The sequence below is a fragment of the Aethalodelphis obliquidens genome, unplaced genomic scaffold, assembly GCF_003676395.1.
Source record: "Aethalodelphis obliquidens isolate GAN/ISIS:26980383/991018 unplaced genomic scaffold, ASM367639v1 scaffold145, whole genome shotgun sequence".
NCBI classification, from domain to species: Eukaryota; Metazoa; Chordata; class Mammalia; order Artiodactyla; family Delphinidae; genus Aethalodelphis; species Aethalodelphis obliquidens.
Window position 1 is genome coordinate 253351 of NW_020838089.1, and position 17268 is coordinate 270618.

At 37.6% G+C, this 17268-nt stretch overlaps 1 protein-coding gene across 1 annotated transcript in view; it reads left to right on the forward strand.

Moving 5' to 3' along the window:
• ZMAT1 (zinc finger matrin-type 1) overlaps nucleotides 1-17008 on the forward strand; it is a 34663-nt gene extending 17655 nt beyond the window's left edge. The window contains exons 3-7 of the mRNA XM_027099842.1: nucleotides 839-940; nucleotides 1018-1192; nucleotides 2803-3087; nucleotides 13123-13222; nucleotides 14777-17008. Coding sequence (XP_026955643.1) covers nucleotides 839-940; nucleotides 1018-1192; nucleotides 2803-3087; nucleotides 13123-13222; nucleotides 14777-16091 — 1977 coding nt within the window. The 3' untranslated portion in view covers nucleotides 16092-17008. The remainder of the gene's footprint in view (nucleotides 1-838; nucleotides 941-1017; nucleotides 1193-2802; nucleotides 3088-13122; nucleotides 13223-14776) is intronic.
• The last annotated feature ends 260 nt before the right edge of the window (nucleotides 17009-17268 follow it).

Sequence of the window (17268 nt, forward strand, 5' to 3'; positions counted from 1 at the left end):
GTATGTACTTCAGCTATATTATTTCCTGTGCTTTTCTATATATATATATTTCACAATTTAAAATGCTGTAGAGAGAGGGTAAGTAGTTGCCTCACAGTATATGTTCAGGAATGTTAGTTTCCCTTCTATTTACACCAACATTTTCGTTATTATGTATTTTGTTCTACATTTGTTCAGAGATTTTTCTAATGTGCCTAACCTAGAAGAGTTAATTTCCTCACATAAAAGAATTTTAGAGGTAAGCAGTACAGGGCTGATGTGACAGCTCCATAACATTATCAGAGATCTAGGCATTTTCTCTCTTTCTACTCTGATGAACTAGCCTCTGTCCTCAAGATCCCCCATAGTCCCAGATGACCTTTAAATCTTAATTCCAGAAGCAGGAGGGAAGAAGGTTAGAAGAAGGGTTCATCCTCCATCCTTTTAGGAGGCTTCCCAGAAGTTCTACCCAGCATTTCAGATTACATCTTATTGGCCAGAATAGAGTCACAAGATTACGTCTTGCTGAAAGGGAGGCTGGAACATGCAGTCTTTTAGCTGGGTATATTGCCTAAGATGTGTAACTAAGGAAGAAGAATAAGTTTGATATTAGGCAAAAAAATCTAGGAGTCTCTGTCAAAAACAAAAACCTAGAAGTTATTGGACTCTAAATTACAGCATTATTTTCATTTTAATTGAGATTTAGAGATTTGAAAGCATGTGAAGCCTTTTCGTAAACTTGGTACACATTAAATATATTTCAATTCACGGGTACTGTCCTCAAATTTGAAGAGGTGTAAATTTGGGGTACCTCTGTTATTGAATAAACAAAGTCATATTATATATATATATTTTTTAGAGTGAAAAACATGATCAAAATGTTAGGTTTTATTTTCAAATGCATGGGGAACAAAATGAAGTGCCTGGTAAGAAAATGAAGATGGATGTTAGGAATTTTCAGGTGAGTGTCCTTTGTTGATGTTGTAATTCGAAAGTTTGAGTTATTGAATCTTTCTAACAAGATTGTGCTTATTTCAGATGCATAGGAGTGAAGTAGTGGACAGAAACAAATTTTGTGATCTCTGCAACATGATTTTTAGCTCCCCAGTTGTTGCTCAGTCTCACTATGTGGGGAAATTCCATGCTAAAAAACTGAAGCAATTAATGGAGGAGCATGATCAGGTATCTCCATCAGGATTTCAGCCAGAGATGGGTAAGATGACATTCACTCTTTAACTTCAATACAGGGTCTCTCTATAATTTTTTCCCATCTCTGCCATCCATTTTTTATTGGAGAGACTTTTACTCTGCCACAGTAACTTGGTTCTTCTTCTACCTGGTTAATCTCTTTCTGTATCCTTGTAATTTAATATAGAGATCATAATTGCTAGCTGAATTTTAAGAAATGTTGTGACCTCTCCTTTTCAGTTTATTAAATCCAAATAAAAGCAAGTTATTTGCTATGTTGCTATACAGAAAGAACAATAAGCAACCTGAACTCTCCAGTTTCTAATCAAATTATAAAGTCTTAGCTCCTTCTTACTTCTTCCCCTTGGCATCTATCTCATTCTTCTTTTTTTGCTTTAGTACTTTCCAAAACATTACCTCATAGTGTGTGTTCAGACCAATGTCTTCACCATAATATAGTTATGTTGCAGCATTTTCTGACTATAACTATAGCCAAAAAAAAAAAGGTATGGAATCTTCTTCTACCGGATTGCTCATTTCTTTCTTCCTATGAATATAAAGAAAAGGTACTACTAGCATTATCAATCAGCAGTTATTGAGTACTTATTTTATGTTAGATGCCAAAGATACAGAGAACTGTAAAACATTGCTGTTTCCTCCTTCCAGTGATGTTGGGCCGCCAGCGCATGAGAGAACTGACCCACAGATCTCACTTCTGGCCTGAAGTGGCAGAGTACACCCTGGAAAACCCAGCCTGTATTTTGAAAATGTGCCTGTATTTTGAAAATGTGTGCCAGAACAAAAAATAAGATGATCAATTCTCTGGAATAAATAATTTACCACATTCTCACTAGCTTCAACACTTTAGGAATAAAGCATGTCTAGCATGGAAATTTTACCAACATTAATTTCCAACTCATAGTGTAGGCCTCATCAGCATTAAAACATATAGTTTTCTTAATAAATGAAACCAGAATTATTTTTAAATTTATTCTAGTCTCTCTAATTTTTGTATATTTGTTTTTCTGCCTGTCAGTCAAGAGGGACAGAATCAGTGTGCCCTACAAGAGAAAGCATCTTGTAAAGCCTTATCTTTAGTCCCCAAAATTCATAAATTTGGGCTCAGAGAGGAGACTAAATGAAAGAGATCTGAAATAACTGTAAATGTGGAAACATAATTTTATAGCCTTAAACAACTGCATAAATTTTATTTTGATACAGACACCACAAATCTGGACTGAATAGGTGATTTACTTTGCTACTCAAGAAAGACACCAACTTAGAAGTTGGTACCATCTCTTTTACCCTCACTAATTTCAAGAACCATCCTAAGACATCTCTTATGCCTTTATTGATTTTTCAGATGAATAAAATTCATTTGAAATACATGCCTAATGCTGAATATTCTTTCCTGTATCTTTGTTGGAGAAACTTGGTGACAGACTTGTATTCAAATTTCTATTCTCACAGAAGGAAATTCGTTTTAGCCTGAGTACCTTTATCCAACAGCCCTATATGGAAAAAGTCCAGAGATAGTAGGTTTTAAAAAAACTCTAACTTTCCCTAATACTTTATAATGAATGCAGCTCTAATAGCTGGACACATGTTGATCACTTTTCATTATGACTATTTCAGCAGGTATGCCTATTACTACTTCTGCTGAGTCAACTTTTCTGAAGCCCCTTGTTGTCAAGCCTCCTCCAGGTGGGATTAAAGACGAGACTACGCCTTCCTCTTCCAGCAGTGCTTTGGATTTGAATAATCCAAACAAGTATTGTAAGCTCTGTCCTGCTTCCTTTAATGGTCCATTAATGGCCCAACAACATTATGTTGGGAAAAAACACAAAAGAAATGAAGCTAAGAAGAAGTTTGTAGACAAGATAAGAGAGAAACCTCTTCCAGTAAAATCAGATGCAAATGGTAAATAGTAAAATTATCCCAAATCTCTTTCTTAGAAAGTTTATATTTTATTAAACATATCTGGCTTATGTATATACTATTTTGCTTTTACTGAATACAAGGTTTATAATACTCATGGGATCATAGAATTTTCGATAAGGACTTTTGAGTCCATATAGGTCTGTCTGTTGGTTTTCTAGAAAATGAGACCCAGAAAGGTTTAGATGACACTTACTAATAAAATATAGGTATTACCACGGTTTCATGTTATATCATAGGTACATAAGGAAGTATTTTAAATTAGTATCATGTAGTTATATCATTCGGTCACTAAGTATGACTTAAGTGTCTCTTAGTTGCTAGGCTAGTTATTCTTGGGAATACAAATGAAGATATACTATTTTCCCTGAAGGGGCAAGTGTATAACTAATTGGGTTAATAATACTTCATTGCAAGAGGCTGCAGACATGGATTTTTGTGTACATATTTTTGGTAACCAGAGAAGCCAAACATTATGGTTCAGAAAATCTTTATAGAGGAAGTATATGATTTAGATTGATAGCAGTGGGAAGGAGAGAGGATGAACAAAAGAGCTGAGAAAGAGTGGCAAGAATTCAGGTGCAATAAAGATTCTGATCCTGACTGGAGTGATCCACTTGCTCTTCTAACCATATGTTTTTTCATTTTTCCCCCACAGGCACCATCTCACTACTAGTATTTTTATTCCCTTTTCATATTCTCTTCTCCACCCACTTTTCCTCTACTCACCATTATTTTTCAATTCTTTCCTTACTAGACCTTTTTGCTTAATGTGAAAATGTTCATTACTCCCTCCTTGAAGCTCTATTCTTTGTCATTAGTAACTCCTTATGCTATTGTTCTTTTCCCGTGTTTCTATTTATTTTCTGTTTTCTTTGGGGGCTCTTTTTTAAATTCATTGTCTAAATGTAGACGTTCCCATGGTTCCATTCTTGACCTTAATCTATAACATGATCTAATCCGTTCCTCTGATTTCATCTGTCATCTGTATGCTTATGACCTTTCTGCAAAGCTTTAGATTCATATATTCAAAGAGCAGCTACCTCTTCACCTGTATACCTCATAGCCATTTCAAATCCACTCAGTCATTCAAAGTAGAAACCTGTAGTTAATTGTAAATCCCTCAGCACCATCTACTTCACTTCCTATATCTAATGAGGCACCAAGCCATGACTGTTTTACCTCCTGAATCTTACTGTTACCTTTTCTCCAGCCATGCTTTTCCCATACTAGTTCAGGCCCTCAACATCTTTTCTAGAGTTTTGCTACTCAAAGTGTGGTTTGTGGCCAGCATTATAAACATCACTTGGGAGCTTGTTAGAAAAAAGAATCTCAGGCCTCACTGCAGACCTACTGAATCAGAATCTGCATTTTAACAAGATGCTTAGGTGATTTGTACTCACAATAAATTTTGAGAAGCATTGTTCTAGAATATTGCCACAACCTCTAACTACTCTCCTTGCCATCAGTTTTGTCTCCCCAGATCTACCCTCAGTTTAACCACTAGAGTGTTTCATCTAAAGTGTACGTCTTTTCATGTCATTCCCCTGCTTAAAAGTCCTTATTTCTCTATTTTCTAAGGATAAAAATCTAAGCTTCATAGCTCTCTACCCTCTTGTCCCTATCTCCTTCTCCAGGCTTATTCCCTGCTACTTCCTGCTATGATTTATGTGGGTCAGAATCTACAAACTGCTTATGGTTTCCAGAAACCATTACCCCATTTCTTGTCTCTGTGCCCTTCATGCTGCCATTTTGCCTAGAACATCTTCATGTCCCTCTTCTCTTGACCAACTACTACTCATTTCACTTCTTTCAAGCCTTTTCACTTCCTTCAAGGCTTATATTCTGTGCTTCCTTAACCTGAATATCTAATTATCTCTCCCTGTGTCTTTATCTCCCACTAGAATGTAAGGTCTTTGAGGGAAGGGACTTCATCTAACTCATCTGTATTTCCAGTACTAGAGATAGAAACTGGCACAGAGTAGGCCTACCTCAATAGAGATTAGTTTAATATATGAATCAGTGAACTATTAACCTTTATTTATTGAGTGCTAACCCTGTGTTTGTACTATTAAGTTTTCTGCTTAATGTGATTCAACATGTCCCCAAAAGTTACATAGAGATCTGTATTTTTATCTAGGATTTTAAAGAACGTTGATTTAGGCAAGTGTAGAAATAGAAGTGGTAGGGCTTCTGAAAGTCGTAGATGTTTGGAGAAATGACAGACTTCCACTTGTTAGGGTATTTTTCCCATCGCTACGCTGAGGGTGATCTGAAATAAGCGGCTTCTAGTTTGTGGCATTAGGTAAATTGGAACTGAGAAGTGTGTCAGCCATGAGAAATGTGTGCACTTTGGTCACTTCTGAAAGGAGGGTCATTTTAGCACTCTGAAGTTTCAAGGTTATTAGATTGAGAGAAGGATTTTGGTGAAATTTTTATCTGGCTGGGGAGGCGAGTGCTGATCATCAGCATAATTTAATCCAGTCTTTGAAGTCATTTTATACTAGCCTCTGAAGATGAAGCTCAAAGAACAGATTTTCAACCCTGCCTTGACTATTTCATTTTGATAACAGTAAACATTTGAGGATTAAAAAAATAGCTGGAGAATTTAAAGTAGCAAATGAGAATTGCAAAGAACAGCTACAGCAGAAGCCCATATTATAAGTGAGCAAGCGGTAAGACAAAAACAGCTTAACCTGTGCCACTTTAACTATATTCACTCTTCACCCATTTTCTCCCTTCTTTCTGTCTCTGCCTTCTTTTCTGTCTGCTATGGTTTATATATGTTTCTACTATATCTAATCTCTTTCCCTTTTTCTTCATCATTCTTACTGCTCTCTTCATGTCCCTCATTCAGTCCAGATCTTATTAGCACAGGAATGGCTACCATAACAATATGGAAATAAAATATGTATGTATTTTTAATTTACTGTATTTGTTTTGTTTATTTTACTAATTTCTAGCCCCATTATTGCACTTAGATGTCTCACCTTCACCTGTAACTCAGCATATCTAAAACTGAATTAATAATCTTCCCTAAAACCACCTTAAATTTACCAAGTTTTCTTTCTTTACCAGTAGTACCACTATTTATTAGTCACCCACACTTGAATCTTTGAGGGCATCTTTGACTAAATTTCCCTATCTCCTATCTGTCCACAGTCTTATCAGGTCTTTTTAGAACTGTTTCTTCTTCCTTTATCCTTCCATTGCATTTTCACTACCATCATCTCACAGTTTAATGCTGTAACCACCTTCTGGAAGGCTTTACTTATACCTCATTGTTATTCTCTCACTACCTAGTAGCAAGATTTCAACCCAGGATCAATTCCACAGTCCACTTGTTCTACTTTTACATTCAGAACACTGAGTGATGCTATGGAGAATTATATAAGGCTAGAGATTGGGTGCCTCTACAGAGTCTTAGTATCCAATCTCTGTGGCCTTTTAGTCCTACTTAATACTTTTCCTTTTCCTTCACTTTCCTTTCAGCAGTGATTTTTAAGCCTACACCACTCTCCAGGACTCTCTTCTACTGTTCAACACTCCCCCTCCTCACAACATTCAGGCAAGCTTATTCCTTATTTCATCAAGAAAAATGTGGCCATCAAATGTGCATACCAAGTATCTTGCCTTAACCAAATAATCCCTTAACCTTGAGTTTCCCTTTAACTACTACACTTTCCCCTTCTCTTCTTTGCCAGGTTTTTTTTGGTTGTGTTGTTGTTTTTGTTTTTCAAATATACTCTTAACTGTCTTTACTGATATTCACTCCTCAACTCATTACCATTTGTTGACACACATTCCCCCAGCCCTCCACACCACCACTGTACCGTTCCACTGAAACTGTCCCTCACGGGGTTATTGTGACTTCTAAATTTCTAAATCCAATGGCCATCTTTACTCCATTCACTAAACTTTCCTCCTTTGACATCAGTCTCTCCTGTTCATCCTTACAACTTTGTCCTTTACTTCTTGATTTTTCATGGTCCCCCTCCTCCTCTACCATCTAGTTTAAAGAGTGGTGCTCTCCAGGGTTTTTATCATTATGTTGGTGTTGCTATGCCCACCCATACATTATCCTCAGGACATCTCACCCACTCTGATTGTCTTAACTAACCCCCATCCCCTGACTTCTCCAAAATTAACCTATCTTCTGCCTTTCAAATTCCCATATCTAACTGCCTATTGGACACCTTTACATGAAAATCTCACAGATATATCAGACTCTGTGTGTCCAAATTCAAACTCACCAATGCTTATTCTCCCACCTCCTAAAATAGTGCTTCCTTATGAAGTTCCAATTTCAGTTAGGATCACCACCCACTCAGTCACCAAACTATGCTGAGAGGTATTTTAGACTTCTCTAGATTCCTCCTTCTCCCTTATCTCCCACATTCACTCAGTCATTAAATTTTGTCTGTTTTAATGGTAAGTATTTCACCAATATCCCTGCTTCTCTCTACCCCTACTGTGACCTTTCTAGCCCATGCCCTCCTCATCTCTTGCTTTATGTAACTGTGGTCTCCTTACTTCCAGGCTTGCTCCTCTTAAAATTACCCTCCATATTGCAGTTAGAGGAGAGATTTCTCTAAAACACACAGCTGACCATGTTACTTACTACTTAAACCACTTCAAGGTTTCCCAGCCCACAGAATAAAAATCTAGGCTCCTTAGCATAATATAAAAGTCTCTTTGATGTGATGTACTTTTGCCTCTCCCATCTCATCCCCTTATATTTTATTCTGCAACAATTCCAAATTTTAACTAGTTACTGTAAACACTTCTGTGTTCTTTTCATGCTATTTCCTCTGCCTACAGTACTCTTCTCAACTCTTTTAACCGTTAACTATTTTTCATTTTTCCAAGTTTAACTAAGGCATCATCTCTTCCAGTAGCCCTCTTCAGGCTCCCATATTGTACTAAGTGCCTCTGCTTCATTGAATTCCCATACCTCTTAAGCATACTTGTCTTACCTTTTACCAAATGAGATTGAAATCCTCTGTTCATGTGTCTGTTTCTCACTTGGATTTGTGAGCAACCTGCCCAATTTATTAATCTTGTACCTCTAGCATCTAGCATGATGCTTGGTGCCACAGAGGTGTTTAGTGTTGGTTGAACAGATTATTTGAATTCAGCACATCATGCTCATTTCTGTCTCTTCCATACCTGATATTGTTTTCATCCCCTGGAATTCCCTAACTGCTTTCCTTACAATTCAAATCCTTCTTTTCCTCCAAAGTCCATCACAACTTCCCTCGCTTCTCTAGCTCTTGATATTCTCCCCTTCCTCTGATTTTTCATAGGTATTACTGTTCATTGACAGTTGCATTAATTATAGTCCCTTAACTGAATTGGCCCCCTTGAGACAAGGGATTGTATTTTATTCTGCAATATCCTTCTCAGTGCTTTATATGGGAATGAGTATATGGTTTTTCTCAATATTTGATAATTGTTTATTGAAAGGCAGTGTTGTGTAGTGGGATAAACATAGATTTGGAGAAATGTTTGAAGTCAGTTGCCCAGTTGCACCTCAGATTCCTCAGGTATAAAATGAAAATAAGACTACTTCACAGGATTGAAAGAGGATGAAATGAAGCAGTATATACAGTACCCATCACAGAATAGGTCATCAACAAATGTTAGTTTTCTTGAAATATTTTGTTTTCCTGCTGTAATTTAAAAACATGTAAACTGGACATTTTCTGTTTTTCTTCATAAGCTAAATGCCACATTAAGTTGCATTTTTGCTTGCATGTAGCTCTCAGTTGATTTTCCCCATTTAAGATACTAGATCAATGGTTCTCATTCTTGACTACATACTAGAATCATGCAGGCAGCTTTTAGAAATCCCAATGCACAGGCCATCGCTAAAATCAATTAAATTAGAATCCCTGGGACCCACACATTAGTGTTTTGTTTTCTCTTTTTTAACTCCCCAAGAGGTTATGATACAGAGCCAAGATTGAGAACCAAAATGTTAGACTATAAAGATATGCAGTTCCTCAATCTATCCTTTGAAAACAAAGACCTTAGTCCAGGGAGTTATGAGATACGGCTGTGATTAGGAGAAAAGTGGGCTCCACAAGTGTTAGCTTATGGATGATTCTGAAAGTTACAGGTTGCAAAGAAGCTTGAGTTTCTGGGTGAAGTCAGAAACGGAATCCTAGCAGGGCTGAGGGGAGCAAAGTTTGACAGGCCCAAGGAGCAGACTCAGATAGGAGAATGGACAGTGTAAGGAGCATAGTAGAGGCAGGTTTCAGTAGGATCAGACCAGGAATTTTGATCTTGGGGCCAATAAATAGACTTCATGTCTTCACAGAAAGGGTTTACACCATTTTTATATATTATTTTCTGAGATGTCTATATCCTAGAAAAAGATAAAGAATATCAGTGTGTGAAAAAGACAAAGGCTAAGGTAATAGAAAGCAGACCATAGTTCCAGAACTGCCTCTGGATCTTTCATATGTGACCTGCAGCTGCTCTAAACTACTATATTGCCTATATTATAATCTTCTGGTATAACTTGTGAAGAAACCAAGGAGGAACTGAGGAGAACATTATATACAATATACTCTATAAGCACTAAACAAATATGTAAAACCTCTGAAATATAATCTGAGTTTATAATCATACTGAAGATCATTGACTTGATAATCTAGGCAGTGGTGCTCAACAGTGTCTGCACAGAAAAATCATCTAGAGTGCTTTCAAAAAGTAAGAAAGCCTGGTTCTACCCCTAGAGATTCTGATTAAATTAGTCTTATGTGGAGCTGTAACATGAATATTTTTAGAGTTCTCCACAAGGTTCCAATGTGTAACTAACCTTAAGAACCACTAGTCTAGAGGAAACCAGGATTCCTGCTTATCTTGCATAACTTGGGTGCCCTCAAAATACATGGTATTGGCCAAGTGAATATGAGCCTTAATTTTCCCACCTGTGAAATAAGGTTAGTAATAATTTCCTGAAAAGGGTTGTTATGAGCATGCAGAGTCCTGGATTTAGTCCTCAGCTTTGCAGGAAGTCCAGAGTCTTCAGAGGTGATCAGCCCCAAATCAGGGACTCCGCAAACCAAAAACAAAATTGGAAGATGCAGAAAAATAACCAAGGAACTGGAAAGGTATTCCCTTAGTGGTTTTCTCCACACATCCTCTGACAATAACTAGCTGGGGTACTGTTAAAATACACAATCCCTGTCCCAGTGAATCATATTCTCCAGAGGAGGGAGTCTAGGGATCTGTATTTTAAACTCACACTCCAGGTGATTCTTTTTTTTTTTAACATCTTTATTGGAGTGTAATTGCTTTGCAGTGGTGTCTTAGTTTCTGCTTTATAACAAAGTGAATCAGTTACACATATACTTATGTTCCCATATCTCTTCCCTCTTGCGTCTCCCTCCCTCCCACCCTCCCTATCCCACCCCTCCAGGCGGTCACAAAGCACCAAGCTGATCTCCCTGTGCTATGCGACTGCTTCCCACTAGCTATCTACCTTACGTTTGGTAGTGTATATATGTCCATGCCTCTCTCTCGCTTTGTCACAGATCACCCTTCCACCTCCCCATATCCTCAAGTCCGTACTCTAGTAGGTCTGTGTCTTTATTCCTGTCTTACCCCTAGGTTCTTCATGACATTTTTTTCTTAAATTCCATATATATGTGTTAGCATATGGTATTTGTCTTTCTCTTTCTGACTTACTTCACTCTGTATGACAGACTCTAGGTCTATCCACCTCATTACAAATAGCTCAATTTCATTTCTTTTTATGGCTGAATAATATTCCATTGTATATAAGTGCCACATCTTCTTTATCCATTCATCCGATGATGGGCACTTAGGTTGTTTCCATCTCCGGGCTATTGTAAATAGAGCTACAATGAACATTTTGGTACATGACTCTTTTTGAATTATGGTTTTCTCAGGGTATATGCCCAGTACTGGGATTGCTGGGTCATATGGTAGTTCTATTTGTAGTATTTTAAGGAACCTCCATACTGTTCTCAAATATAATACAAATATTATATATATTAATATATATTATTGTATCTGTCTTCTCATTTTGCTTATCTTACTGTGTTTGGGGTCTCCTTTTTGCAGGCTGCAGGTTCGTAATTACCATTGTTTTTGGTGTCTGTCCCCAGTGGCTAAGATTGGTTCAGTGGGTTGTGTTGGCTTCCTGGTGGAGGGGACTAGTGCCTGTGTTCTGGTGGATGAGGCTGGATCTTGTCTCTCTGGTGGGCAGGTCCACGTCTGGTGGTGTGTTTTGGGGTGTCTGTGGACTTACTATGATTTTAGGCAGCCTCTCTGCTAATGGGTGGGGTTGTGTTCCTGTTTTGCTAGTTGTTTGGCATAGGGTGTCCAGCACTGTAGCTTGCTGGTCGTTGAGTGAAGCTGGGTGCTGGCATTGAGATGGAGATCTCTGGGAGATTTTTGCCGTTTGATATTATATGGAGTTGGGAGGTCTCTTGTTGACCAGTTTCCTGAAGTTGGCTCTCCCGCCTCAGAGGCACAGCACTGACTCCTTGCTGCAGCACCAAGAGCCTTTCATCCACACGGTCACTGGCTCAGTCGTTGTTTTTCAAAGAATGCTGCTACACCATGGTGGCTTGGTCCAGGAATCCTTCTAGCTGCAGCCATGACTGTGCTGGAATCAGCCTTCCTCAAGAACAGCCTCACGGCTGCTAGTGGGAGGCCTTCCTCTCGAGACCTCCAGGTGATTCTTGCCAGAGAAGGCTGGGAAACATTGTAGTTTAATACACTGTCATTCTGGTATTGATTTATGGTAGGAGGAGAAATATATATTTCCAGTTCTGAGGTTTTTTAAAAAAATATCTATCATCTAGGGTATCCTCTTTTTTGTATCAGTAATATGGGAAACCAAATTATAATCAGAAGTGACTTGGCAAGCACAAAATCAGAGCACAGGAAGAGAGGATAGTTTTGAAGAATTATTTATTTAGACTTTGACATAACTGGCTGAGCTCTCCTGGGCCCACCACAGAGTATATGTCAATAGTGAACGTAGTCCTCATGTTCTTTAAAGTCAATTTCTTTCTTTCTACTTGACAATAATCTCCTGTTTCTGTGAATAATCTTTGCTTAGACAAGGCCAATACACTTAGTAATAATTAATTTAGTGGCCTTTAAATGATTAAGTTGCTGTTTGATTTAAAAGAAGATGGTCTTCCCTGACCCTAAAAATCTCTGCAGCCATCAGTTTATTGCCTCTTCCTTAGGGTGGGATTGTTTTTATATTTAGCTTATGAAATTTATTAATTTGCTTCTTCAGACCAAAGAGAAAGTGGAAGGTGATAAGATTAAGAAAATAAAACTTAATCTGTCACCTGCTTCCTGTTCTACCTATGAATCAGAATAGAGAGGTAGCTAGTATATCTATTCTATAGTTCTTGACTCTTATGAAGTGGTAACTAGCAGTTTTGTTTTAGAATTTTGCTTTCAGAATTTATCCTGAGAGTGGGGCTCACTGAACCTCTCTCATTTCTAAAATCTGTCTGTAGAAATAACTTTTGGTAAAGTAATGCACTACAGTGATTTCAGGTAAGAGAGTAAGAATTTTCTTTTATTTGTTTTTAATATTTTGGGATGTTTCAAGTTTTAGTTGGGTAGAAAGAGAATTAGGGGCAAACAAAAAAGAGGTTGGTTGAGGGATTAAGAGGCAAAGATTGATTGGGCATGCTAGATTTGAAGTGTCTGTTGTACTTTCATGTAGCAACAATAAACAGGCAGATAGCAGTTTCTTAGGAAAGAGGCCAAGGCTAGAGAGGCAGTGTGGTGTAGTGTGAAAAATTTTGGACTTTAAATTAAGAGACATGGGCTCTGAGAGGCTATCTTTGTTACTAATGCTGTGTGACTTTGACCAAGTCATTTGACCTCTCTGGGCCTTAGCTTTAAACTGGGAAGGCTCAAGTAGATGATCTCTAGTAAATTCCTGTCCAGCTATGTGATTCGAAGTGTATTCCTATTGACCTTATTAACTTGAACTCTCTGTTTTTTCAGCATTTAGTATGAAAACCTATGTTTGTCATATTTGTAATATCACCTTTACATCTTTAGAAATGTTCCGGTCCCATATGCAAGGAAGTGAACATCAAATTAAGTAAGTATTTCTTGCCAAAATGCTCCTGTGATACCAAAGACCAGGGCTTCTGTCAAGTACCTTTGCATGTACTTTACAAACTTTCTAGGCATTTATTTCCCTAAGAGTTGATCCTGGGTATGGTTGGTGATATTTGTAACATATTGTATGTTAGTTCCATCTCCCAGGGAGTTCTCTAGCCATGATAGTAACTGACAGAGCTGGCTAACTGGCACTCCTCCTGACCAGACAGCATTGTCCTTCTTTGGAAAGATGCTAAAGGATCATTCTCAGGCTAACCATATAAATTCAAATAATCCCTGTAATCCCTGGAAGGTTGGCTAGTTCCAGAGATTCAGTGATCCAGTCATCATCCTTCCAATGAGGTATAGTGGTTAAGAAAGAAGGTCTTGTTGTTAGACAGAACTGAATTGGAATACCAGATCTATCTTTCTGCCACATATGTAACTTTGGACAGCTCTGACATAAAGTGGTTATAATGAAATATAAAAATATGTGCAAGGTGCCTGACTGGCACATAGTAGGAGCTCAATACACATTTATTCCAATCTGTTTTGTTATTTTAAGGAGGAGAGGATTGAGTGGACAATTGGGGATCGGATAAGTCAGGTAGTGGGACAGTGGGGCACTTAACTATTGTATATTTTTTGTTGTTGCTTTTAAAATCAAAGCATACTATTTCGGTTACATTATTTTAGTGGAAAATATTTATATTATTGAGTCTGAATACTAAGTAGCTAAGTTGTCTCACTGACCAAATTAACCTTCATTTAGACTCTTTTTTTTTTTTAACATCTTTATTGGGGTATAATTGCTTTACAATGGTGTGTTAGTTTCTGCTTTATAACAAAGTGAATCAGTCATACATAAACATATGTTCCCATATGTCTTCCCTCTTGCGTCTCCCTCCCTCCCACCCTCCCTATCCCACCCCTCCAGGCTGTCACAAAGCACCAAGCCAATATCCCTGTGCCATGCGGCTGCTTCCCACTAGCTATCTACCTTACTACGTTTGTTAGTGTGTATATGTCCATGACTCTCTCTCGCCCTGTCACAGCTCACCCTTCCCCCTCCCCATAACCTCAAGTCCGTTCTCAGGGTTCCAGAATAAATAGCTGTCACATTTATAGATCTGTACAGGGAACTAATAATCAAAAATTTTTTAAAGCAATGTGACATTCAGATCAGACCATCTTTAGGGCATTAAATATTATTGGTCCTTTCCCACACATCCCAACATGCCTTATATTTTTAAGTACTATAGCAGTGTCAAATATGTCTGCTTCTTTGTACCCATATTTCCATTCATCCCAGGCCTGAAAATTTTTTTATGTGTAAAACATTGTGAGGTGCTTAGGAGATATCTGACTATCCCTGCTGCTTCTCTTTGACATACAAAATTCACAATTTTTAGCTTTTATATTGAGGTAGGTTTTAAAATTTTGTTTGGGCCTCTGTTGTATTTGTTTTTTCAAACTAATATTTTTGAAAGCAAAGCAAACATTCCAAATAAAATAATCTAGTAACAAGAACTTTCTACTCTCTTGTTTGCAGAGAATCCATTGTTACCAATCTAGTGAAGAATCCGAAGAAGCCACCAGACTCTTACCAAGATGAAAGTACAGATTACATCAAAGTACAGAAAACCAGAGGACCAGAACCAAAGACTTATTTCAGAAAGATGGAAGAGACTTCTTTGGAAGCCTGCAGGTACAGAGAAGCAGTTGATTCCAGATCCAGACATAGAATGTTTGAACAAATACTCCCATGTGAGACTTTCTGGACATACCCAGGACCATACAATATTTCACAAACAGTGGAAAACCAGTTACCTCATTGCTTACCAGCTCACTCAAAGAACACATATGACTCTTTCCAAGATGAACTGGAAGATTATATCAAAGTGCAGAAAGCCAGAGGACTAGATCCAAAGACTTGTTTCAGAAAGATAAGCAACAGCTCTGTGGAAACCCATGGGTACAGAGAAGTTGATTCTGGACCCAGACCAAGAATGTGTGAGCAAAGATTTTCATTTGAGACTTCTCAGAACTCCCAGCGACCATACGGTACTTCACCAGTGGGAAGCCAATTACATCACTCGTTACCAGCTCATTCAAAGAGGTCATATGACTCTTTCCAAGATGAACTTGAGGATTATATCAAAGTGCAGAAAGCCAGAGGACTAGAGCCAAAGACTTGTTTCAGAAATATAAGCAAGAGCTCTGTGGAAACCCATAAATACAGAGAAATGGTTGATTCCAGACCCAGACATAGAATGTTTGAGCAGAGGCTCCCATTTGAGACTTTCCAGAATTACCCAGTATCATATAGTATTTCACAGGCAGCGGAAAAGCAGTTACCTCATTGCTTACCAACTCATGACAGCAAACAGAGATTAGACTCTATGACCTACTGTCAACCCACCAGAGACTATTTCCCAGAAAAACCAGTACCCCTGAGCCTTAGTCAACAGGAAAATAATTCTGGCCCATACAGTGTAGAATCTGAAGTTTACAAGCACCTCTCCTCAGAAAACAATACCAGTGACCATGAAGCAAGTCATACACGGAAACATCAGAAGAGAAGGCACCTGGAGGAAGGTGAAGAAAAGCCAGAGAAGGAGCAGTCGAAGCATAAAAGGAAAAAGAGTTATGGGGATACAGATCTAGACAAGGACAAGAGCATCCAGAAAAGGAAAAGAGAGGGAGATAAAGTCAGTTCAGGAAAGCTTAAGCATCGAAAAAAGAAAAAAAGACATGGTGTTCCCTCTGAGAAGGAAGAACATAAGCACAAGAAAGAGAAAAAGAAATCTGTTGAAGAAAAGACAGAAGAGGAAATGCTTTGGGATGAGTCTATTCTTGGATTTTGAACTTTTAGCTTTGTTTACCCAATGAGAAATCGGTTAAGAATAGGGGAATTTAGACAAAGACAGGAACATCCAATGAAGAAAAGGAGAGGTGAATACAGTCAGTGTCAGTTCAGGAAAGCTTAGTTTTTTGTGTGTAAAAATTGAAATTGAATTGAAAGAAAAGACAAGCCTAAACCTAGTCTCTGAGAAAGAAGAACCTAAGAAGAACCTAAGAACATAAGAGAAAAGGAAGCCTGTTGAAGAAAAGACAAAGGTGTCAGTGCTTTAGGATGAGTCTTCTCTTGGATTTTGAACTTTTCAGTTTTGTTCACTTAGGTTGAATTGAAGAAATAAGTTGAAGAGTTTGGTTTTGTTAAATTCATGTTATTGAATTTTCCTAAGTGGACAGTTACTTTAACTGCTAACAAAAGCCAAGTGAAATAAGAGTATTCAATATGCCTTTTCCTCAAGTTATTTTTCCTCATTTATTAAATTGAAAGAAAAATTACATGTTTCCTATGTATAAAGTAATTTCCCTTAATGAGGCTGTCTCTGCTTCTACAAATTGCTGTGATAGTGAATTACTTACCTGTGGGAGATAATTTATTTTAAATGAATCACCAGGCATTACAGAATCCATCCCTTCTTTGGGTTTGTGTTAGTGTTGGTGGTATTTTATTGTTGTTATTGTGTGTTTGTTTATGTTTCTTGGTTTTCTCCAAGGAAAACATGTGAAGCGATTTAGACTGATTTTTTGTTTGTTTGTTAAATCTAATTTGCAGTGTATTTTTGTATTTTCTATTTCTGAAAGTGGAAAATGAAACAGTCTATAGTAAACTAAGATGATATATGGTTTTAAAGAGCTCTAAAAAAGTACTGATAAAAATCAGTCTATATTCTGGAAATGTTTATATTATATTAAAGTGTTTTAATTTCTACGTATTGTTTTATGTAAATGATCATTTCCCAGCTGGATATTATCTTACTTTGGGAGTGAGAGGGGAAATAATTAAACAGTTTGCACCTCTGGGGAGATCACACTGTAAAGTTTTAATAGTTTCATTTATCCTACATCTAGCTTAGGAAAAGCTGATATTCAGAGTTGAGCTCAGTTTTAAGTTAGAAAAATATGACCAGCTAAATACTTGAAACTGAAAAAGGAAGAATTTATAAGTGGGAGAGGACTGTGAGGAGGGGG